This window comes from Monocercomonoides exilis (assembly GCF_001643675.1).
Source record: "Monocercomonoides exilis strain PA203 chromosome Unknown scaffold2-2631571, whole genome shotgun sequence".
NCBI classification, from domain to species: domain Eukaryota; phylum Preaxostyla; order Oxymonadida; family Polymastigidae; genus Monocercomonoides; species Monocercomonoides exilis.
Genome location: NW_027150547.1, coordinates 1,944,822 through 1,963,699, shown reverse-complemented (window position 1 = coordinate 1,963,699; position 18,878 = coordinate 1,944,822). Strand labels below are relative to the sequence as shown.

At 32.5% G+C, this 18,878-nt stretch overlaps 3 protein-coding genes across 3 annotated transcripts; 2 read left to right on the top strand and 1 right to left on the bottom strand.

Moving 5' to 3' along the window:
- Nucleotides 1-344: 344 nt before the first annotated feature.
- On the bottom strand, nucleotides 345-5,198 carry MONOS_10798 (putative importin 7; the record flags this gene model as incomplete). Its single annotated transcript, XM_067863273.1, has 3 exons — nucleotides 345-860; nucleotides 940-4,495; nucleotides 4,599-5,198. The coding sequence occupies 3 exons, from the start codon at nucleotides 5,196-5,198 to the stop codon at nucleotides 763-765; spliced, it is 4,254 nt and encodes a 1,417-aa protein (XP_067735953.1). The 3' UTR covers nucleotides 345-762.
- A 254-nt stretch (nucleotides 5,199-5,452) lies between these two features.
- MONOS_10799 (putative protein-l-isoaspartate o-methyltransferase) lies at nucleotides 5,453-7,247 on the top strand. Its single transcript, XM_067863274.1, has 6 exons — nucleotides 5,453-5,585; nucleotides 5,677-5,774; nucleotides 5,835-6,135; nucleotides 6,244-6,315; nucleotides 6,375-6,654; nucleotides 6,746-7,247. Exons 1-6 carry the CDS (start codon nucleotides 5,471-5,473, stop codon nucleotides 7,092-7,094), a joined length of 1,215 nt encoding a protein of 404 aa, XP_067735952.1. The 5' UTR covers nucleotides 5,453-5,470; the 3' UTR covers nucleotides 7,095-7,247.
- A 5,249-nt stretch (nucleotides 7,248-12,496) lies between these two features.
- MONOS_356 (uncharacterized protein) lies at nucleotides 12,497-13,614 on the top strand (the record flags this gene model as incomplete). The annotated part of the gene is made up of 2 exons (XM_067873567.1): nucleotides 12,497-12,956; nucleotides 13,010-13,614. The coding sequence occupies 2 exons, from the start codon at nucleotides 12,497-12,499 to the stop codon at nucleotides 13,612-13,614; spliced, it is 1,065 nt and encodes a 354-aa protein (XP_067735951.1).
- Between the last annotated feature and the right edge of the window lie 5,264 nt (nucleotides 13,615-18,878).

Sequence of the window (18,878 nt, the reverse complement as noted above, 5' to 3'; positions counted from 1 at the left end):
TTTTTATAAATCTCGCTAATGTATTGTGATGTTTAATATGATTCTATCTCTCGTTGTTTGATCAATAGTTTTGTGAAAGAAGTTTCGTTTCTGCGCAAATTATCTAAAAAGCATATTTTTTGATTATATTTTTTTCTTTTTTTGTTTGTTTCCATTCCAACTCTTTCTAAACCTTGTGATTATTGTTGCTGTGTTTATCCGTCTTTTCTCATACTTTTCACTTTGACAATTGTTCAACTAAGTTTAGGTGAGGAATTATGTATTTCTTCGTCTTTTTGTTTTTATTGTTGTACTTTTCATGAATTACTTTAATCACACAAATAGTAACGCTTTTTATTTTTTTTCTATTATTTTGTTTGTTTCTTTTACAAGACTTGTGATGATGTTTATTACTCTAATTTTTACCTTTACTGTTAATCCATCAGAATATCACTGTGGCATCTTCGTTTCTTTTTGTGGTTTTTTATCTTGCACCTGTTATTTTTTCATTTTTTTTTAAAGAGGTTCAAGAATTTGAAGTCCGCTAGCTGCTGCTTGAATGGTATATATTTGTTGTATCTCTTTTTCATTACACTCGCTACACCCAAAAAATGATAATGCTTACTAGTTAATTAAATGTTTCTTATGTCAACGGCTTGCACATAATGATTTTTGTGTTGGATGGAATCTTCATTCTTCAAATGCTTTTTTTTGGGTTGTTGAAATGAATTTTATTTTGTGAAATGAGTAAGAGTCTTTTCAAAACCGAAGTAAGAGGCATGATCATATGCCAAATAGTGCTTTGATTGATGCTTGTGTTGGTGGCATCAGCTGATTGATTGACTGTGCGAGCACTCCTTCTTTATCTGTTGATTGGAAGACTGGAAAAAATAAATTAAAAATGAAAGAACGTATAAATTTTGATATGATTCAAATCAAAAATTGAACAAATTGGCATACATTTCACACACATAGACGAAACAGCTTGAACATTTAGCGAAATGAGAGGGGCTGAATCCATCAAATCTTTTTCGTCTGCATCGTCAGCATCAAAATTATTAAGCACTCTGTCGCCTCCATCATCATCGTTTTCATCTGAATCGTTATCAGAATCTGAATCTGAGTCGCTGTCTGAATCAGAGTCTGAATCAGAGCTCTGACTGGAACTGTCGTCATCATCATCCGAGTCATCTTCATCATCATCTTTGTCTTCTTCAATGCCCCTTTCTCCGTCTCCTTCGTCATCATCATCACTGTCTTCCTCCTCTTCTTCTTTGAAGTCATCATCAATCACAGCTGCTTGGTGCATCTCATCGAGTGGAATGATGTCTTTCAAATAAAGTTTGTTTGTTTCGTCATCATCGCTAATTGTATCCTCTCCCATCTGGATGCCTTCTGGCAGCTTGCCGTTTTCATTCATCCAATGCACAAACCTTTCCATCTCGTTCTCATCTCCGCTCACTTCAGCTTCTGAGCCGCTAGTCAATCTCCATTCTTCTGTCGCATTCTCTGCCATCATCGCACTCCAGGCTTTTGGAAGACAAGAAGCTGGAAGCGAAGATAGAATAGAGTTATATTTTGCAACATCTTGTGCAAGTCGTGAGGATATCTGCATCATATTGGGAATGAAGGAGTAAACAGCCTGGCTTTTCAATGAAAACTCTGAAGGATACGATGTGATGGAAACTGTGAGAAGAGAGATTATTGAGATCAGAGCAAGTTTCTTGTCAAAGAGCATGTGCAAAAGATGAGAAGCAGAGTCCTTCAAAGAGTCATCTGTTTCCGTGGTATCTGATGATTGGGTGCGGCCAACAGAAGAAGAGAAAGGAACAGATGCAATCGATCCCATCGTCGAATTTGAACTAGAAGACGAAGGCACAGACTGTTTAATCTCAACTTTTTTGGTTGGGGCAATGATTTCTATTTCACAAGAGATCCAATCAAACAGTTCGAAGAAAGTGGGAATTTGTGGCAAGCTGAGCTGAGAGTTGGTTCTGATTGCTTGGTGCATCATCTTCAACATCGCCCCGCGAGATGATTCAGACGAAAAAGCCTTTCTCATCTTTTGCTGTGCCTCCACGCCAAGAGCCTTAAGACGAGCTAATGTCTGTTTGCAGATGGCGTTGAAGGAGTGCGCAGGAGATGCAAATAAGCACAACATGATGATTTGTGAAACAAGATGTCTGGTGTGTGGAATGAGAATAAAAGGATATCGCTGCCATGAAAGCTCCAGCACAGATGTGATAAAGTCACCTGATGTAATGATTCCATTGCAGAAGGAGGCTGATGCATCTGTGCCTGCAAATGCTGTGTATGTGCCGTTGACACGCTGAATCCCCGCACGCAGAAGGAAGAACTTGAGCAGCCTGGCAGACTGGATCAGTTGGATGTCGTATGATGCAATGTGTGGAGAAGGCTGGTCGAGCAGAAGAACAAGCGACGCCGCAGACGGAATGATTGAGGAGTCGTCAACTGATTTTTCGTGCTTTGTATGAAGTTCAAATGGATCCCGAAGCGCCTTGAAAAGAGGAAGGATGAGCGTTGGTGTGTTCAAAACGGCAGGCAGATACTTCTCAGCCACCGCTTGGAGTGAAGGGAGAATTGACTCCAGCATGTCCGTATGAACAGAAACAAACGCACAAAGCTGACTAATACAAGCTCCCAGTGTGTTTGTCATTCCACTTTTATCTGATGAAGAAGAAGCAGCTGAAGATGGAGATGGCATTGCATTCATCATTCCCAAGCAGACCAACTCGAAAGAAGGCAAAATATCGTCAATAAATGTGATGTCTTTCGCGGCTATTGCAGAAATAATCATGTTTGATATTGTTGGCTCAAATGATGCATACAATTCTGGACTTTGCTTTGAAAAAGAAATTATGTAGAATAGAGAATCAGAGAGTTGGTCAATAAATTCTGTCTCGTGCCCTTCAGCGTGTGTTTCCTGCTGCAATGACTGAGCAGCAGTAGGTTGAGTAGAAACCGAAATGGCTCCGTCAGTGCCGCCAGCTGAAGATGCAGTTAATTGAGCTTCTTTCTCGTCAAGCGCTTTGATGCGAGCCCATCTGTTTGCGGTGAGAACTGACAGCGCTGAAATGATATCGTCAAACAAGGACTTTGCAAATGTGCAGAATGCAGGAGAACCAAAAGTGGAATGAGAGCAGCGAACAGAGCGGCTAATACAAGTCACCACGATATCAGAGGCAGACGAGGAGGATGTTGGAGCAACCGCAGAATGCGATGATGCTTCAGCTGCAGTGGCGACCTGTGTCTTCTTCAGGATGTCAAAGAGTTTTCTGAATAGCGTCGGAAGGAATGATTCAATGGTTGAGATTAAAGAGGAGCAGTCGCTGGAAACAGAGCTTTGCACAGCTGAAAAAAGCGGAGTGAATGGATGGTAGACGCAGCGTATTGTGTTGGTGACTGCCCGTGCTGCTTCCATGTTGACAGCCAGAGATGGATGATCGAGGCATTGGATGGCTGAGCCAAGCAGCTGGGAAAGAAGTGCTGTTGAAGGAGCAGGTGTGGAACCAGTAGAGGAGCCTGTGGTGAACGGAGAAATGGTTATGAAGTGTGTGTATTTTGAAATAAAAATGCAAGCTTCTCTTACAAGAAGATGAAATGGACAGGGAGAAGTAATAAGAGGAACAACATTTGTGTTAATAAAGCTAACAAGCCCGTCTTTGAATTGTTGTGATGTGAAGCCTGTTCCAAGCGATGCAACAGGAGAAGGTAGATAAAAGGCATTTATTGTTGAAAGTGTCAAAGAAGTTGAGATATGGTTGAGGGCAACAAGCACTGAGTGCATCCCTTTCCAGGCAGGATGCGACAGCTCTGCCGAGACAGCAGTGTTCGCAGGCGAAGAAGCCGCAGAAGAAATTCCTTGTTTCAGTATTTCTCCTGCAGCCTGCGCAGAGCTGATGATTGTGGACATGACAATCGGAAGACACGACGCACGGCGATTTCCGCAAAAAGAGCGAAGAAGCCGAATGGCCGATTGCCGAAGCGGAGAAGAATAATACTCATGTTCTTTGGGTGGATGCGATGATTCAGAAGAAGCAGAGGAGGACGATGAAGAAGATGAGGAAGATCCAAGCTCAGTTTGATACGAATTTTCCTCGTTTTCCATAAGGTCAATAAAAGCAACGGGGGAAGAGTCATACAAAGACAGCTCATTTTCTGTGAACGTCAAGTTCTGCAGAATAATCTCTTTCAAGATGGATTCGATGTGAGGGAAAATCGAAGGAATAAATGTCGCATTGTGCTGCGCTCCCAAAGCCAGGATGTCAACTGCACTGCTCAGCATTTTCGATGAATGAGAAGCTTTGTCTGCCGACTGGGATTGTGACTGGTGGAGAATACCCAAATAATGTGTTATAAGATTATTCGCGTGGTTAGTCATCCAATTTTCGGAAAATTCTTTGATTTCTTCATGACCTTTACTTGGAAGTCCGTATTCTCTAAAAACAAGGACTAAAAATCGCATTGCCCATTTTTGTGCTTTATGCCACAACTCCTATGTTGTAAAAATTGGAAGTGTAATACAAATTCAGAAAAAATAATTCATCGAAATATGTTTAGTGGTGAAAATGATGGTAAATAATAGCTGTTTTTCAAACCGAAGTATCTGCTGGGAGAGGCAAACTTGAAATTTGAACACAAATTGCAACAAGAATCTTAATTTCATTTGCATCATCGAATAAAGGAGGAAGATATGATTCTGAGACTTTCACCAAAAACTTACAGAAATATTTAAGAATCATGCCCTGTTCGTCTCCTCCTTGAGATAAATTTTCCATTATTGTTTGGACTGTACTCTTCAGCGTAGGATACCAATGGTTCATTGAACGGAAAAGAGGTTTAGCATCATCAGGATGAATTTCATAATATTTTTTGACAATTGAAAATATTACTGGAAAGCATGCGATTCTTGTTTTAAGTTCTGTTCCCTGAAATGCATGTGCAATAAGTGAAGAAAGGTTGATCCATTTATGTGGAAAATCGTGAACAATCATTGACTCAATGATAACATAGAATTGATTTTGTATTGGCTTAGGAGATGCTGCAAGTGCAATCAAAATTTTTTCTCTCATTAATTTCTTTCCTGTTTTATCAGTTGAAATGCCCCATGTTGAAAGAACTCCATGTTTCAATTGAATTGCTCCTTGAAGTCGCACATTAATATCAATTTCTGGTGTCATAATAAAAGCCATAAACATTGTATAATAGTTATTAACTTTTCTCCACTAATTTAACAACAATAATAAATTAAATAGAAGTTTTTAAAAACAATAAAAAACTGATTTTAATGTCGCTTCAGCCGACTTTCTATCTTCTGCTGATGCAGAAGATATTAATTGTAGAACAGAAAATAAATTTTCGTTGTTCAGCGGAAGCTGTGACATGAAAAAGGGCAAAAAATAATTGATTTGATCTAATGCAATATATATTCTTTCTCTTGGCCATAATAAAAATCGAACAAACTTCAATTATGTTTTCTTGGCTATTTAAAAAAAAACAAAAAGAAAGAGAGGTCGAAGAAAATGGAGTTAAAATAAAATTTATTGTTTATTCTTCGCATAAAGAATTAGTTGAAGGATTGAAAGGTGGCGTATTTATTTTCATTTTTTTATTAATTATGACTATTTTCACATAAATGGAATAATTTTTAATTTCTTTTTATGTTGATTTTTGAAGAAAGAAGAAAAATATTAAATCCAATTGTTGAACAGGCAATGCTGCAAGTTGATAGAGGTCTTTTTGTGCCTCCATCTCATCAAAAATATGCTTACGAAGTTTTCGATTTTTTATCTTTTTCACGTTTTAATGTTCATATATGTGTTAAATAAATGCAGGACAGAGCGTTACCGATTGGAGATTATGCAACTATTTCTGCTCCACATATTCATGCTCTTGCACTACATTTAATTTTTGATGCAGTAAAAAAATCTGAGCATCCTCGTATTTTAGATGTTGGCTCAGGAAGTTCATATCTAACCTGTTGCTTTGGAATGCTGGTTAAAGAAAAAGAAGGGCATGTTATTGGAATAGATCACATTTCAAGCTTTATTACAAATGGAAATGACATTGTCAACAATGAACATTACCCTGAACATATTAGAGAACTCAGAAGGAAAAACATTATAGAATTTGTAGGTTTCGTTTAATTTTATATTATTTTTTTTTTCATGCTTTAATAATTTTGTAACACAAAAATGATGTTAATGTAATTCATTCATTAATAAATTATAATTGGACTTAAAGAGGGAGATGGCCGTGACGGTTATGAAATTGGAGCACCTTATGATGCTATATATGTCGGTGCATCGGCTGAAGGCATGTTTACTTTAATTTTTTATATTTTTCGAAAAAAATATACTTTTAAATATTTTTAGAAGTTCCTCAGAAATTGGTTTCTCAACTGAAAGGAGGAGGCATACTTGTTCTTTCGGTAGGGCATGCAGGAGGGTTCCATCAATTAATGAGAGTTGAAAGAGAAAACATTTATGAGAAAAGTGAAGAAGCTTCATCATCTTCTTCTTCTCCTTCCTCTTCCTCCTCCTCTTCTTCTTCTTCTTCTTCAGAAAAAACACCTCAACCTCCAATGCGTGTAAGAATGATGCCAATATGTGAAGTTAGAATGGTTCCATTATGTGCAAAGGATGAACAAGTTAGGTTTGTACTTTTTTAAAGTTCTTTTCTCTGTATGTTCATTTGTAAATAACTTTGAATCAATTTTGATGAATCACTTTTTGGTTATGAAAAGTGGTCAGATTCAGCAATTGAAAGGTCGAATGCGAACAATGAATATTAAAGGCTCTAAGAGAGTAATCATGCCATATATTGTTCCTGCTCCTGATGGATATTTTGTGGATTTGTGGGATAAAAAAGATAAAGAAAGTGAGAAAAAATCTGAAGGGGAAGATGATGTGAAAAATGATAAGGATAAGAAGTTAACGGAAACTGCAACAGACGAAAGTGAAAAAAAGGAAAGCGACTCTTCTGTTGTTGAACAAAATGATAAAGATGAAGCCAAAAGTGAGTTAGATCAGAATAAGTCTGAAGAATCTAAATCCGATATCAATGATAGTGATCATACTAATTCTGAAGTCTAGTGTTTGACAATAATTAAGTAATGCATAGTTGTTGTAATTGGTGCATTTTTATAATTTTTATTTACGTTTTCGTAATATCTTTAAATTTTTTATTTAATTTTCGTAAATATAATGAAAAAATAAATAGTTAGCTTAAAATAGGGTTATGATTTTATCTTGACCTTTTTTCTTTATCACGACCCTTTTCTTTTTTGTTATGCTTTCGGCTACACACGAGCTTGTTTTAAATAAAAAATAACCAGAAACGTTTGTTATATAATCATCTAATTATTCAGAAATATTTTTTGATAATTTCATGTTTTTCAAAAAGATCGAGGAAAATAATAATTTTATGTGTTGATCATTGGTTTGCTGCTTTTCCCTCAAATGCTTATTCTCAGAAGTTTTTAGCTTCAATAACAATGTTTATTATTTCTTTTTTATATGAATAAGTTATTTTAAACTTTCTCAACTTGTTTTTTTCACATTTTTTCTCATTTCACACATTTATTAAAAAAACACGATTTCAGAGACATGCATCCATTTGTTTAGAAATTTTTTGAAATGATTAATAAGCATTATTAAAATAAAAAGATCCTTGTTTGTTAAAAAGATTATTTTTTTGTAAATGTTTGGTAATTTGAATAACAAAAAAATCATATACACTTGCTTTTCAGTTAAAATTCTTAAAAAGTTTCTTTTCATTTCAACATTTAACACAAATAAACGATATATAAAACTTTAATTATTTTTTTTCATTTCAATAAAATTTGACACAAACACTTGTTTATATTAAAAATCGTGTTTTAAGCAAAAACAGTGAAATGAGAAAAAAAGGTTAAAAATTATATTGGAAAAGTTAAAAACAAGTTAAAATGATTATATAGGAGTGTAGAATTATGATTTTGTATCTTTTAACGTTCCGTATGAAATATTCGCTTCAAAGCCAGCAAGTCTTTGATCTGGGTTCAAAAATAAAAAAAATAATAACAAATTATTTAGAGAAAATTTTCATAAAAATTAAAAATAACAGAAAGTTGTAAATAATTTTGATAAAATTGTTTATTAATTTATTTTTTGTTTCATACCTTTGCTTAGCTCGAAAAATGCTTCAGAAAGTTTCAAAAAAAAAGGGTTGAGATAAAATTTTGGGTCAAGATAAAATATGCACCCAATACATTTATATATATATCTGCTCTTTTCTATTGAACTTTTTTTATTAAATAAAACAGAAAAATGATATTTGATATTATCAAATGGTAGTAAAAACGAAAAAAACTATTCTTTATTTTTTGTAATCAAAAAAAGGAACATGACAGTTATTATGAAAAAAAAATCTCGATCTTTCTTTGTCATTTGAAAATTTTCACTGACGAAAGAGCTAAATAGGGACTTTTGGTTTTTTAATATCAAGCGCCTTATAACTGAAGTCAATTCAAATCAGAGAAATAAATGTCTTTCCAAATTAATAAAAATTGTGAAACAAAGCTTGGTGATGTTCACTCAAAAAATCGTAGTTAATTCAGTTTTTTTAAAAAAAAGAAAAGAAAAGAGAAAAGAAGAGAAGAAAAGAAAAGAAAAGAAAAGAAAATACGCTATGATTGAATTGAAAACAAAATCGAATGAATGATGCATTGGTTTTGTATAATTTTAAAAATATGTTATTCTTTTTGAAAAACTGCAAATGTTTCATGTTTAATAATTTTTCACGAAAAATCGCATTATATGGTTAACTTTACCAACCGACCATTGAAAAATCACCATGGAAAGAAAAACATTCCCACTTTGATAATTGATTTTTTTAGTTTGTTCCAAGATGAAATTTTATATGCTGGGCATTTGAATTTATGAAATAGTTTCAAGTTTTCAAAAATATGGGTGATTATTTTAGTAATCATATTTTTTCATACAAAAAATTCAGTGCTAAAATATTTTTTGAATATCAATTAAAAATAAAATGAAAAGTGAAAAGGCTTATTGAACACATTTTAATCTTCAATTCGGAAAAAACATTTGTTTTAAAATACAATTATCATGCTTTTTCTCTTTAGTATTAAAATTTTCTTTCAAAAAACCAACAGTCATTGAAAAGTCAACACTACGAAAAAAGATATGATTTTAAAAATAATCACCCATATATATGAGTGATTTTGAAATAATAACTTTTTTTCTATATGGGACAAAATAAAACGGTTTTGGCATTTTCACAAAAATATTATGCACTTTTGATTGACTTTATGTGTTCAAAAAACATGAATAAAATGGGTCGGTTTTTTGAAAAACGTGTTAGGCCACAAAATATGTCAAAATTTTTTTGAAAAGTTCCTTTTGTTAAATTTTCAAACAGAATAAAAATTTCATTTTTCGATCAAATTTCTGTTCCCACTTACTAAACTTCACAAAAATAGAAACAACAACATTATCAAGATTTTATCTTCTTTAGAGGAAAATTTGGGGAGTGGGAACAGAAATTTAATCGAAATATGAAATTTTAATTTTATTTGTAAATTAAACAAAAGGAACTTTTCAAAAAAATCATGACATATATTAAATTTTAATATCTAAAATACAGTTATCGCAAAAAATACGGGACATCGCACAAAATAATGGACAAGATAGATTTCTCAATAACTGCAAGAGGAATAATTCTGTTTATTCTCCACAAAATATATTTCATCAATACAAACTCATTTGGCATATCAAACTTCCATTTTCATGAAGACTGAATATGGAAAAAATTATTATTTGAAATTTCGGAGAAATAGGATTTTGAGTTTCTCCGAGATTTCGATATTTATTATTTCTGAGCACAAATGAAGCTATTCATTAAGCCTCGTTTATTAACTGAGTTTGTATTGATGAGATATATTTTGAGGAAAATTGTCAGAATTTTTCTTCTTGCGATAATTGAGATTAAACATGTGTTACTTTATGACTATTGACAATTAAAAAATTGTTATTGACGGACGTGATTTTCATTATCGCGTCAGGTCCTTATTATAATTAAGAATATTAAACAAATAAAACAAATGTGATTTATTAAACGATGGAACAAGTTATTCTAAACATTTATTGTAAAAATAAAAGAACTTTTTGAATTGTCTCAAATAATCAAAATTGAAAAAAATATTTTAAATAAAAAATTTTCATTAAGGTTCAGTGACAGCTCAGTTTATCTGGGAATTAATTGATCAACAGACGGTCAGAAATGTCAGTGGAAAATGATCCGTCAGGAGTTGCAAGAAAAGTCCACTTTGATCCTGCGATATTATCATTTGAAGAAGTTTTTAAAGAAATACTTGAAAAGAAGGAGATCGTTTGTTTATTTGAAACAAATGTCTTTTCTATTTTGAAAATTTTTATTTGAAGGAGAAACTTTTCAAATTCCATTCTGAACAATTGAAAAAGTGTGGCTGTAAGTTTATTCAACTGGAAAAGCTCTGTGTATCAAAATATGGACAAGGTTTGATGTTTTTCAAGAAAATGTGAAGTTCTTTCTTTGTGAATACATAAAAGTTTTCAAGCATCCACGTTTAAAAGAAGAATACATGTCGAAAATGACACTCGAACCTCTGAACAATTATTTGTGGATTTCTTATGTCAAAGTCGAAAAAGATGGAACTCCAAAAAAGGATTGGCATCGATATTTCTTATGTCCAAATTGCAAAGACGGTGTTTCGTGCGGAGCCACGGGGAGAAAAAATTACGTAACAATAGCAAACCACAAGTGTGATTTGTTGAAAACGCAACATATTTCAACATTACTGAAACAATTTCATCATCATGGCAAACGACTTTTTCTGGAAACATCAGCTTTTCCCAAATTATCTTTGCTGAATCAAGATCTGGAAAAACAGTTTGTTGCAATGGTCAGTAAATGTAACATTTCTTTCATGGCAGCTTCGTCGAAAGAAATGAACTCATTTTTTGAGTCATTAATACGATATGGACAAGAGAATCCAAATGTTTCACCGAAAAATATTTTCCCATATTTGACAAGAAGGAAAATATCCCAGATGATTATCAAAGAGAAAATCATATCAGAAAAGGTCAAACGAAAAAGGATTGCAAACACAAGTCTCAGTGTAATGATTGATGGAGCTTTGGTTGGTAACAAGCACTACACTGTTGTCACAGTTGTCCCAATATCATTGAAGGCTTCACATTTCTTCTGGGGATTGTACGAGCAATGTTTCTCAACGGAGGAGTTTTATAACCTGCTTCAACATTTGTCTCAAGAATTCTCCACTTTCAATTCTTTTGTGAGAAGTTACTGCACAGATGGATTCGCTCCTCAATTAAAAGCAATTCATCAAATTTCCAAAGAATGCTCAAACAAAAAGTTATTTGATAATAAATGTTTTCCTGTTGCTCCAGAATTCATTTATTGTTGCAACCATCTTGTCAATTTGGTCATATCCACATCTTTCACTAAAGTTCCTTTTTTGAATGATTTAAAAATGAAATTACAGGAATTTTCTCAAAAGTCCCATTGCAAAATCTACAGATCTTTGCTTAGAAAATCCGTTCCTTTCTTTGTCTCGACGCGATGGCACAGTTTATATTTATTGTGTGAATTCATCCGGAAAAAATACGATATCATTTACGTTAACAACATGTTAGATGCAATTAGTATTATCGATATTATCAAAACTGAATTACTATTATATCCTTTGTACAAATTGCATTTATTCTTTGAACATGATTCAACAAAGTTGTGGCAAGCCTTTCCACAAATTCTGAAAACATTCGGGTATTATTTCAGTTTGTTGCAACATTCACTCTTTTCTGAAGAAAAATGGCACAATGCCATTACCAACATTTTGGTTCAGTTGAACAACTACTTTTTGGAAGGTGCCAGAGGAGAAATACTTTCTCTTTCATTTGCGTTATCGCCAATTGGCATGCAGCAGTATCGCAGGAAAAAATTTGTTCAGTCTTTTGTTGAATATTCATCTTTCTTTCAAAATTTTAATAAAGCTGATTGTTTTTCAAAATTTTCAGACAAAAGTGTTGGAATCAATAAAACAGATCAAATTGTGTCACAAATTAACAGAACAAATAAAGATCTTGCACCTTCAAGATGCACAATATCCAATATTATAATTGAACAGAGCAATTTTCAACACAAACATTCAGTTTTGAGCACAGACGCTCAATCTCAAGCATTAATTCGTTTGAGCTCGGAGAGTTCAAAGAAAATGAACGTTTTTATTCAAAATCCTTTTATATATTCTCTTGAAAATGATTCTTTATATTCGAATACTCCTTTTAAAATTATTGATATTTTAGAAAAAATATTGAGAAGTGGCACATTGACACAGACATTGGATACTGATTTTGTCCAAGAAAATTCAACCGATAGTCAATCTGAAAGTGATGAACTGGGAATTCTTGCAGCGGAAGAAATCGAAGCAGATGATATGTTTGAATTATCAACTGATGAAGATGATTTCGAATATTGTGATCTTGCTGATAATAATATTTTAATATCTTCCTCTTCCTCTTCCTCTTCCTCTTCCTCTTCCTCTTCCTCTTCCTCTTCCTCCTCTCCCCCAACCTCCACATTTTCACCTCCTGCTTCCGCTTCAGCTTCATCATTATCATCAACTTCTTTTTCTTCCTCTTCTTCCCCTTCTTCTTCTTCTTCTTCCTCTTCCTCATCCTCTTCTTCTTCTTTTCCTTTATCATCGTCATCTCCTTCTTCCTTTTCGTTTCCACCTTCCCTCGTCTCACACGACTCTTCTCTTTCCGCTTTATCATTAACACATGTTGTATGTTCAGCTACTTCTTCTTCTTATTCTTTTCCTTCATCTTCTTCCTCTTCATCTTCCTTAAATTTCAACTCTTCGATTGATGTTGGATCTGTTTTCAAGCATAATGGTTTTTAAAAATGAGATTTTTCAAAATATTTTCATTTTCAAACTTTTTTTCAGGACTTTTGGAACAATTTGATGAAACGGAAGAATATTCAGAAGATAAAGCAATTAAAGACAACGAAGTGTCAAAATCAAACTTCAAAACTTCTAATGAAAGTGAAATAGATAAACCAAGCAACAAAAACGAAGAAATTCCCTCTCAAAGTGAAAGCGAAGATGATCTCGTCATGTTATTTTCTACGAAAAAAATTGCTCTTTGCAAAAAACCATCTCAAGAAAAGGAAAATGAATTGCAAACAAACATTAAAAACACACTTCTAACAGACTGGTTTCCAAGGTTGCATGAATCCTTTGCAACATATATAAAAAAAGCAATAGGATGTTTGGATGAAGAGTTAACAAAGGGCTGCTTGTTACTGTTCCAAAGATCTTTGAAATTGGAACCAGAATATCCTTACGAAGAAGATGCAGAAATCTTTTACAAAGCGCTTTCTTCTTACGGAGATTTGCACATGATTTACTCTGGCCTTTGCCTCACTCTGATTGCTTCTCCGTGTAGCGAGGTGAGCTGCGAAAGAGTAATTTCAAAAATGAGAAATATTCTTGGAGATAAGAGACACCTTGTTAGCTCACAGACTTTGGAAGCTCTTCTTCAGATCTAGAAGTCTTTGAAAGTTTCTTTTGTTCAATGTGTCACTATAGTAAAACTCCTTCACTCTATTCTTTTTTTCTCATTCTGTGTTTTCAAAGTAGTATTTCAATTACTCAATTCCGAATATATGATAGTTGTTACAGGTTATGAATTTATTAAAAGAGTCTTTTGTTATGATTTTTTTTGTAATCTTTGCATTATCACTCTTTTTCACATTTCATCAATTTGTTATTAACTAAAAAAGCGCAATAATTCAAGTATTAATTGTAATTTCGGTCAAATGAATAACAAATGACAAACTATTTGTTTAGAAGCACTTGCTTTCACAATGTTGAATTATTCAAAATTTTAAAGCTTAACTGGAGAAACAAAAGAGGAGGAAAAAGCTTTCAGTTAAAAAAATAAAATTATAGAAAATGAGAGAACACATCGAATTACGTGGAGTTCATTTCTTGTTTCATTTTCTTCCTTTCACAATCCTCTGCTCCAACTTCTTCATTTTCATATTCACCTTCTTCTTTTTCTTCTTCCACTTCTAATACTGCTGCTGCTGCTTCTTACAAATAATTCATTGAGCATATGCCATTCACCCATATCATCAATCTTCTGCTCTCTCTTCTATCTCTTCCCCTTATTCTTTCCAAAATATCTAATGAATCTCACAAATATTTTTCTTTTCCATTTTTTTTCATATTTCTTATCAAGATCTTTCCTCCATACGTTCCTTCATGTATTGTGTCCTAATTTCTTTTAATGCAATCAGTTATACTCTTCACATATCCCATGCTTATTCATTACCGTTGAACATTCTTGAAAAAATCCTAATTTCATAAATATTAAAAAATATGGAATGTTATATATATAATTATCAAAAAAACAAACCTAAATCTTTCATAACGATCGCCTTTAACAGAATTTTTTTCTTCTTCTGAAAATATCGTTCATTTCTTCCAACAAAGCTCATCTTTCTCGTCTGCACCTCCTTTCTGCTTCATCAAACAAATATTTGTTCAAGTCCTGTTTTCTATAATGCTTCCACTCAAATAAAGCCATTAACTCTATTCGACAATAATATCAGAATCTTTTCTTTTCATCAGAAGAATCCCTTCCCATCCCTTATTGCTGCATCACCTTCTTCTTCTCTTCATTTTCCCTCATTGCAAAAACGCACATCCGCCATTCTTCCATTATCTCCTTCGTTTGCTATATCAAAATTCTTTTTTCCTTCACTCTCAATCTCCCCATCCCCCAAATTTCTTCTCCCAATAAAAAATATGTGCTTCCATCATTTTTCTGTATCGAATGATCGACGCCATCTTGTGGTCAGCCCCTTATCTCGCTCCATCCCTGCAGCACATCTGCCTTCGCTTCATCAATGCAAAAAGTTAGTATTATTGTTACTTCTTCCCATCTTCCCCAGCATCCACATCCATCCCTTGCGTTGCAAATGCCAGGCGCGGCCAAAGTCCTCCGAATAATCTACGAAAAATAAAAAACTTCCCACACTTTCTTCTTCCATTCTTCCACACAATTTTCCACCTAAGTTTCCTCTATAATCGCTCATGTTCTCGCAATAATCTCCCTTTGCCCACCACATATTCCCTCTCTTTCTGTATGTGTGTGTGTGCTTTGAAAAAAAACCATCTCCTCTTTTGTCTCTCCATTTCCTTTCCAATTCTTGTCCTCCTCTTTATAATAATATTATCTGTACGATACGCATATCTCCATGTTTCTGTCTCCTCTCTCCATCTCATCATAACTAATTACTTTTATCCACAATAAACACGAACGTTATTCTCATTTGTGATGATTTCAAATAAATAAAACTCTCTTTTCCCATCCACAGTCATTCATTACACATCCTTCATCCTTAAAAAATTCATGTGATAATATCTTCTCCTTCATTTCAAGCATATATCATTCAATCTCCTCCAACATCCTGTATCATTCCAGAAATCATCCATCTCTTTCCGAACACATTGATGAATGTATCATTAACCTCAATCAAATTAATATACTCTCACAACTGCTATAAATCTCCTTTTCTGCCTTTTCTTTTTATGTCCAATAATTTTTATGGATAAGATCAACGGATTTCTCACAAAATAAAGAAACGTTTCTAACTGGAAAATGGAATTCGAATTCAACCAGAGTTTTCTGCACCAGACAAATAATAATTCAATATTGATAATGGTATATTTATATGATAAAAACTTAGATAAGATGAGAGTTAATTTTCAATTGGAAAAAATGAAACGAAGGGGATTCTCAATAGAAGACTGAAGGAAAAAACGAAAGTTTTTTGGATGTGAGATTGATGAGCATTGAAAGGTCATTGAATGATTTTCAACAGCGAAAACGAGAGTTAAATAACGAGGAAGGCATAAAATCTTTGTTGTTTCTTTTCAATTGTTTTGACACATTTTGCACTGCTCTTATCAACTTCTTCTCATCTGCTTTGCTTTCACCAATAAATATGTTGTTAACATGCATGTTTACGGATTTATTTACCGTATATTCTTTATTCGCAATTTCTTAGAAAGTTTATTTTTCATCTTCAATAATGTTCTGGAAATCAAAACAAATATAAAGCCCTTCGGACATTTTGCTCTCTTTATAAAAGTTTGTTCACATGTCTAATCATTTCATCGTTATCATTGTTATCGCAGTGAGTGGCAAAATATTAATAACAAGGTCAAATTCAATAAGATTTTCTTGTTCATCATTATCTTTATCTTCTTCTTCTTCTCAGACGAAAAATCATCAAAACTTTATTTTTCAACTTGTTTTCCATTCATTCAAATTATCTTATTTCAAATAACTATCTCACGAATGTTCCTCTTGTAGCAAACAAGATTCAATGAAGAGAAATACAAAAGTTGAAAAAAGTGAATTAATCTCAATCACATTCATTTTCATATTTTTTCACCACAAACAATTCATTTTTCCTCAATGCAGTTAGTTTCACGTCAACATCAAAACTTCATGTTTAGTGCAATGATAATAGATCTCATATCTTCCGTATACTTTAAAAACAAAATACTTCTCCGTCTCACTTGGTATTGCCTCACTCTTTTCATTCGTCAACCCCCACCGCAACTCACAGAAGTTCCAAAAACTTTCAACATTACCATCTTCCAATGAATGGGCAAAACACTTTATCGTTGTCATTCTTCCTTTTCTTTTCATATATTATCCAAAATTCTGCTTTCTTAATTTATAAACTTCTTTCTTTTCATTCTTTCTTTTATCCATCTTCGCAAAATACTTATGTGTTGTAATCAACATTTTTGAATCAATATTTATCAATCTTATATCTGTTATTCTTCAATCTTTTTTGTCATCAAAATTAACTTCATTTTCTCCTTTCAGATTCTTTGCAAAAAAATTTTTCTCATCATAATTAATTTTCATCACTTTCTTTTGACCAAATGCTTGAAAATTACACATATGTTGTGAAATGTGACTTTGTTTATCTTTACATACATAATAACTATTTTCCCCATTCATTGATACAATAAATTTGTTTTCTTTTTCTGATGAAGTGAAAAATTCGATTATGACAAATTGTCATAACAGATTTATTTCATTTTTGCTTAAAAAAATGTCATTGATGAGAAAAAGCTTTTGATTTGAAAAAATGATGTATGAAATGTGAGTGATTTTTTGTTGTTTTTTTATCTTCAATTTCTAAATCAACAAATTTAAAAACATCATCTTTAGATAAGGCATCAATTCAAAACTTTTTCTAAAAAAAACATTATCAACCATTCATCTGTTTTCCAGGCTTCTATTTATTTTATCCAAGCAAAAATGCTTTCTATGCTTAAAAATGAAAAAGCAAAATCACTTTTTCAGTTTTTTTTCCAACTAATTGAACTTCAATCGCATGCCTTTGTAAAATAATATTCGAACAGTTGTTCAATGTAGATAAAAAAGTTTAAAAAGCGTAAAGAAATGCAAACTCACATTACAGAAGCGACTAAGAACTTGAATCGGTATTTATTTGAATTCAAAATATTTGCAATTTGGATATCAATATTTTTGAAGAAGCATCTCTTTTTGAGTACATATGATGAAAAAATCGAAATTTTTTAAAAAATTTGTTTTCTCAAAGTCATTATGGTTATTCACCAAAGTTTTCCAATAAAAAAATTTCTTTATAAAAAAGTGAAAAAATTGCTAAATATAATAATAGAATAAAGATTTCTTGAATAAATTATTGAGATATATTAATCCAAGTTTTCTTTAGAAATTTCATAAATACTGACGGATTCAATTAATGACTGACGGACGTGACATAAATTTTATGATCTGTAACACATGTTTAATTGAGATATCGATCTTGTCCGGTATTTTGTGCGATAACTGTACCTGTTTTCGGATATGAAAATTCAATTTCTTAAGAAATCTGATTAAGTTTAATAATGATAAAAGTGAAGGAATTTTTCAATGCCTTGTGCAAAAAAAGTTTGAAAGTCTGTATTTTCCACAATGTGCTAATTTCAAATAGAGTTTTTGCAAATAAATAGTAGTCTTTCATTCTGTTGTCAAATTTGTCACAATTGTTTCAAAAGCCTGTGTTTGATATGAAAGAAAGACAGCGGAATTTCTGATAGGCGTCTTCATTTTTCGGTACTCTTTCTCAACATTTTAACTAATTTCAGATCATTAGATTTGTTGAAAAATACATGAATTCTAAAAGAATTCCCTTTTAAATTTTTTTATTTCTTTTTCTTCAAAAAGAAAAGTCTGTTCAAAGAAAAGGCAATTATGGGGATAAAAGCGTTTGGAAAAAGTCATAAAAAATCTGTCAAAATATATCTTGATTATTTCCGAAAATTTCGGTGTTGATTTCCATCTGGCAAAAAAAAAGTGTTTTAGAAACATTGTATTGTTTTCAATAATCAAAACTGAAATGATAGATCAGATCAGCTTTTTGGTATGACTTCAGACTCACAAAAATACTTGAAATTCATATTCAATAATAAATAAATAAATAAACAAAAAATGAAAATAATAATTTATTATATGGGGGGAAATACGGTCTTTCAAGCTTTTTTTGCACAAGGCATTGAAAAATTACTTTTCTCATAACTTTATTTAACTTTCTCGGATTTCAAAATAAATTTGAATTTCATATCTGCAAACAGGCATCGTTGAAATCAAAACATAAAGAATAGTGATATTTCACGAATGTCAAAAAATAAACCCCTTTTTATTATGTTTTTTGACATCAAAAAGTTCATTAAAGGTGCATAATTTTTCAATGAA

Bases quoted from the DNA above. Each gene is read 5' to 3' on its own strand.
- MONOS_10799 (XM_067863274.1), top strand. From the start codon at position 5,471: ATGTTTTCTTGGCTATTTAAAAAAAAACAAAAAGAAAGAGAGGTCGAA. The intron at 5,586-5,676 runs GTGGCGTATTTA...TGATTTTTGAAG, and splicing joins ATTAGTTGAAGGATTGAAAG to AAAGAAGAAAAATATTAAAT. The intron at 6,316-6,374 runs GCATGTTTACTT...AAATATTTTTAG, and splicing joins TGTCGGTGCATCGGCTGAAG to AAGTTCCTCAGAAATTGGTT.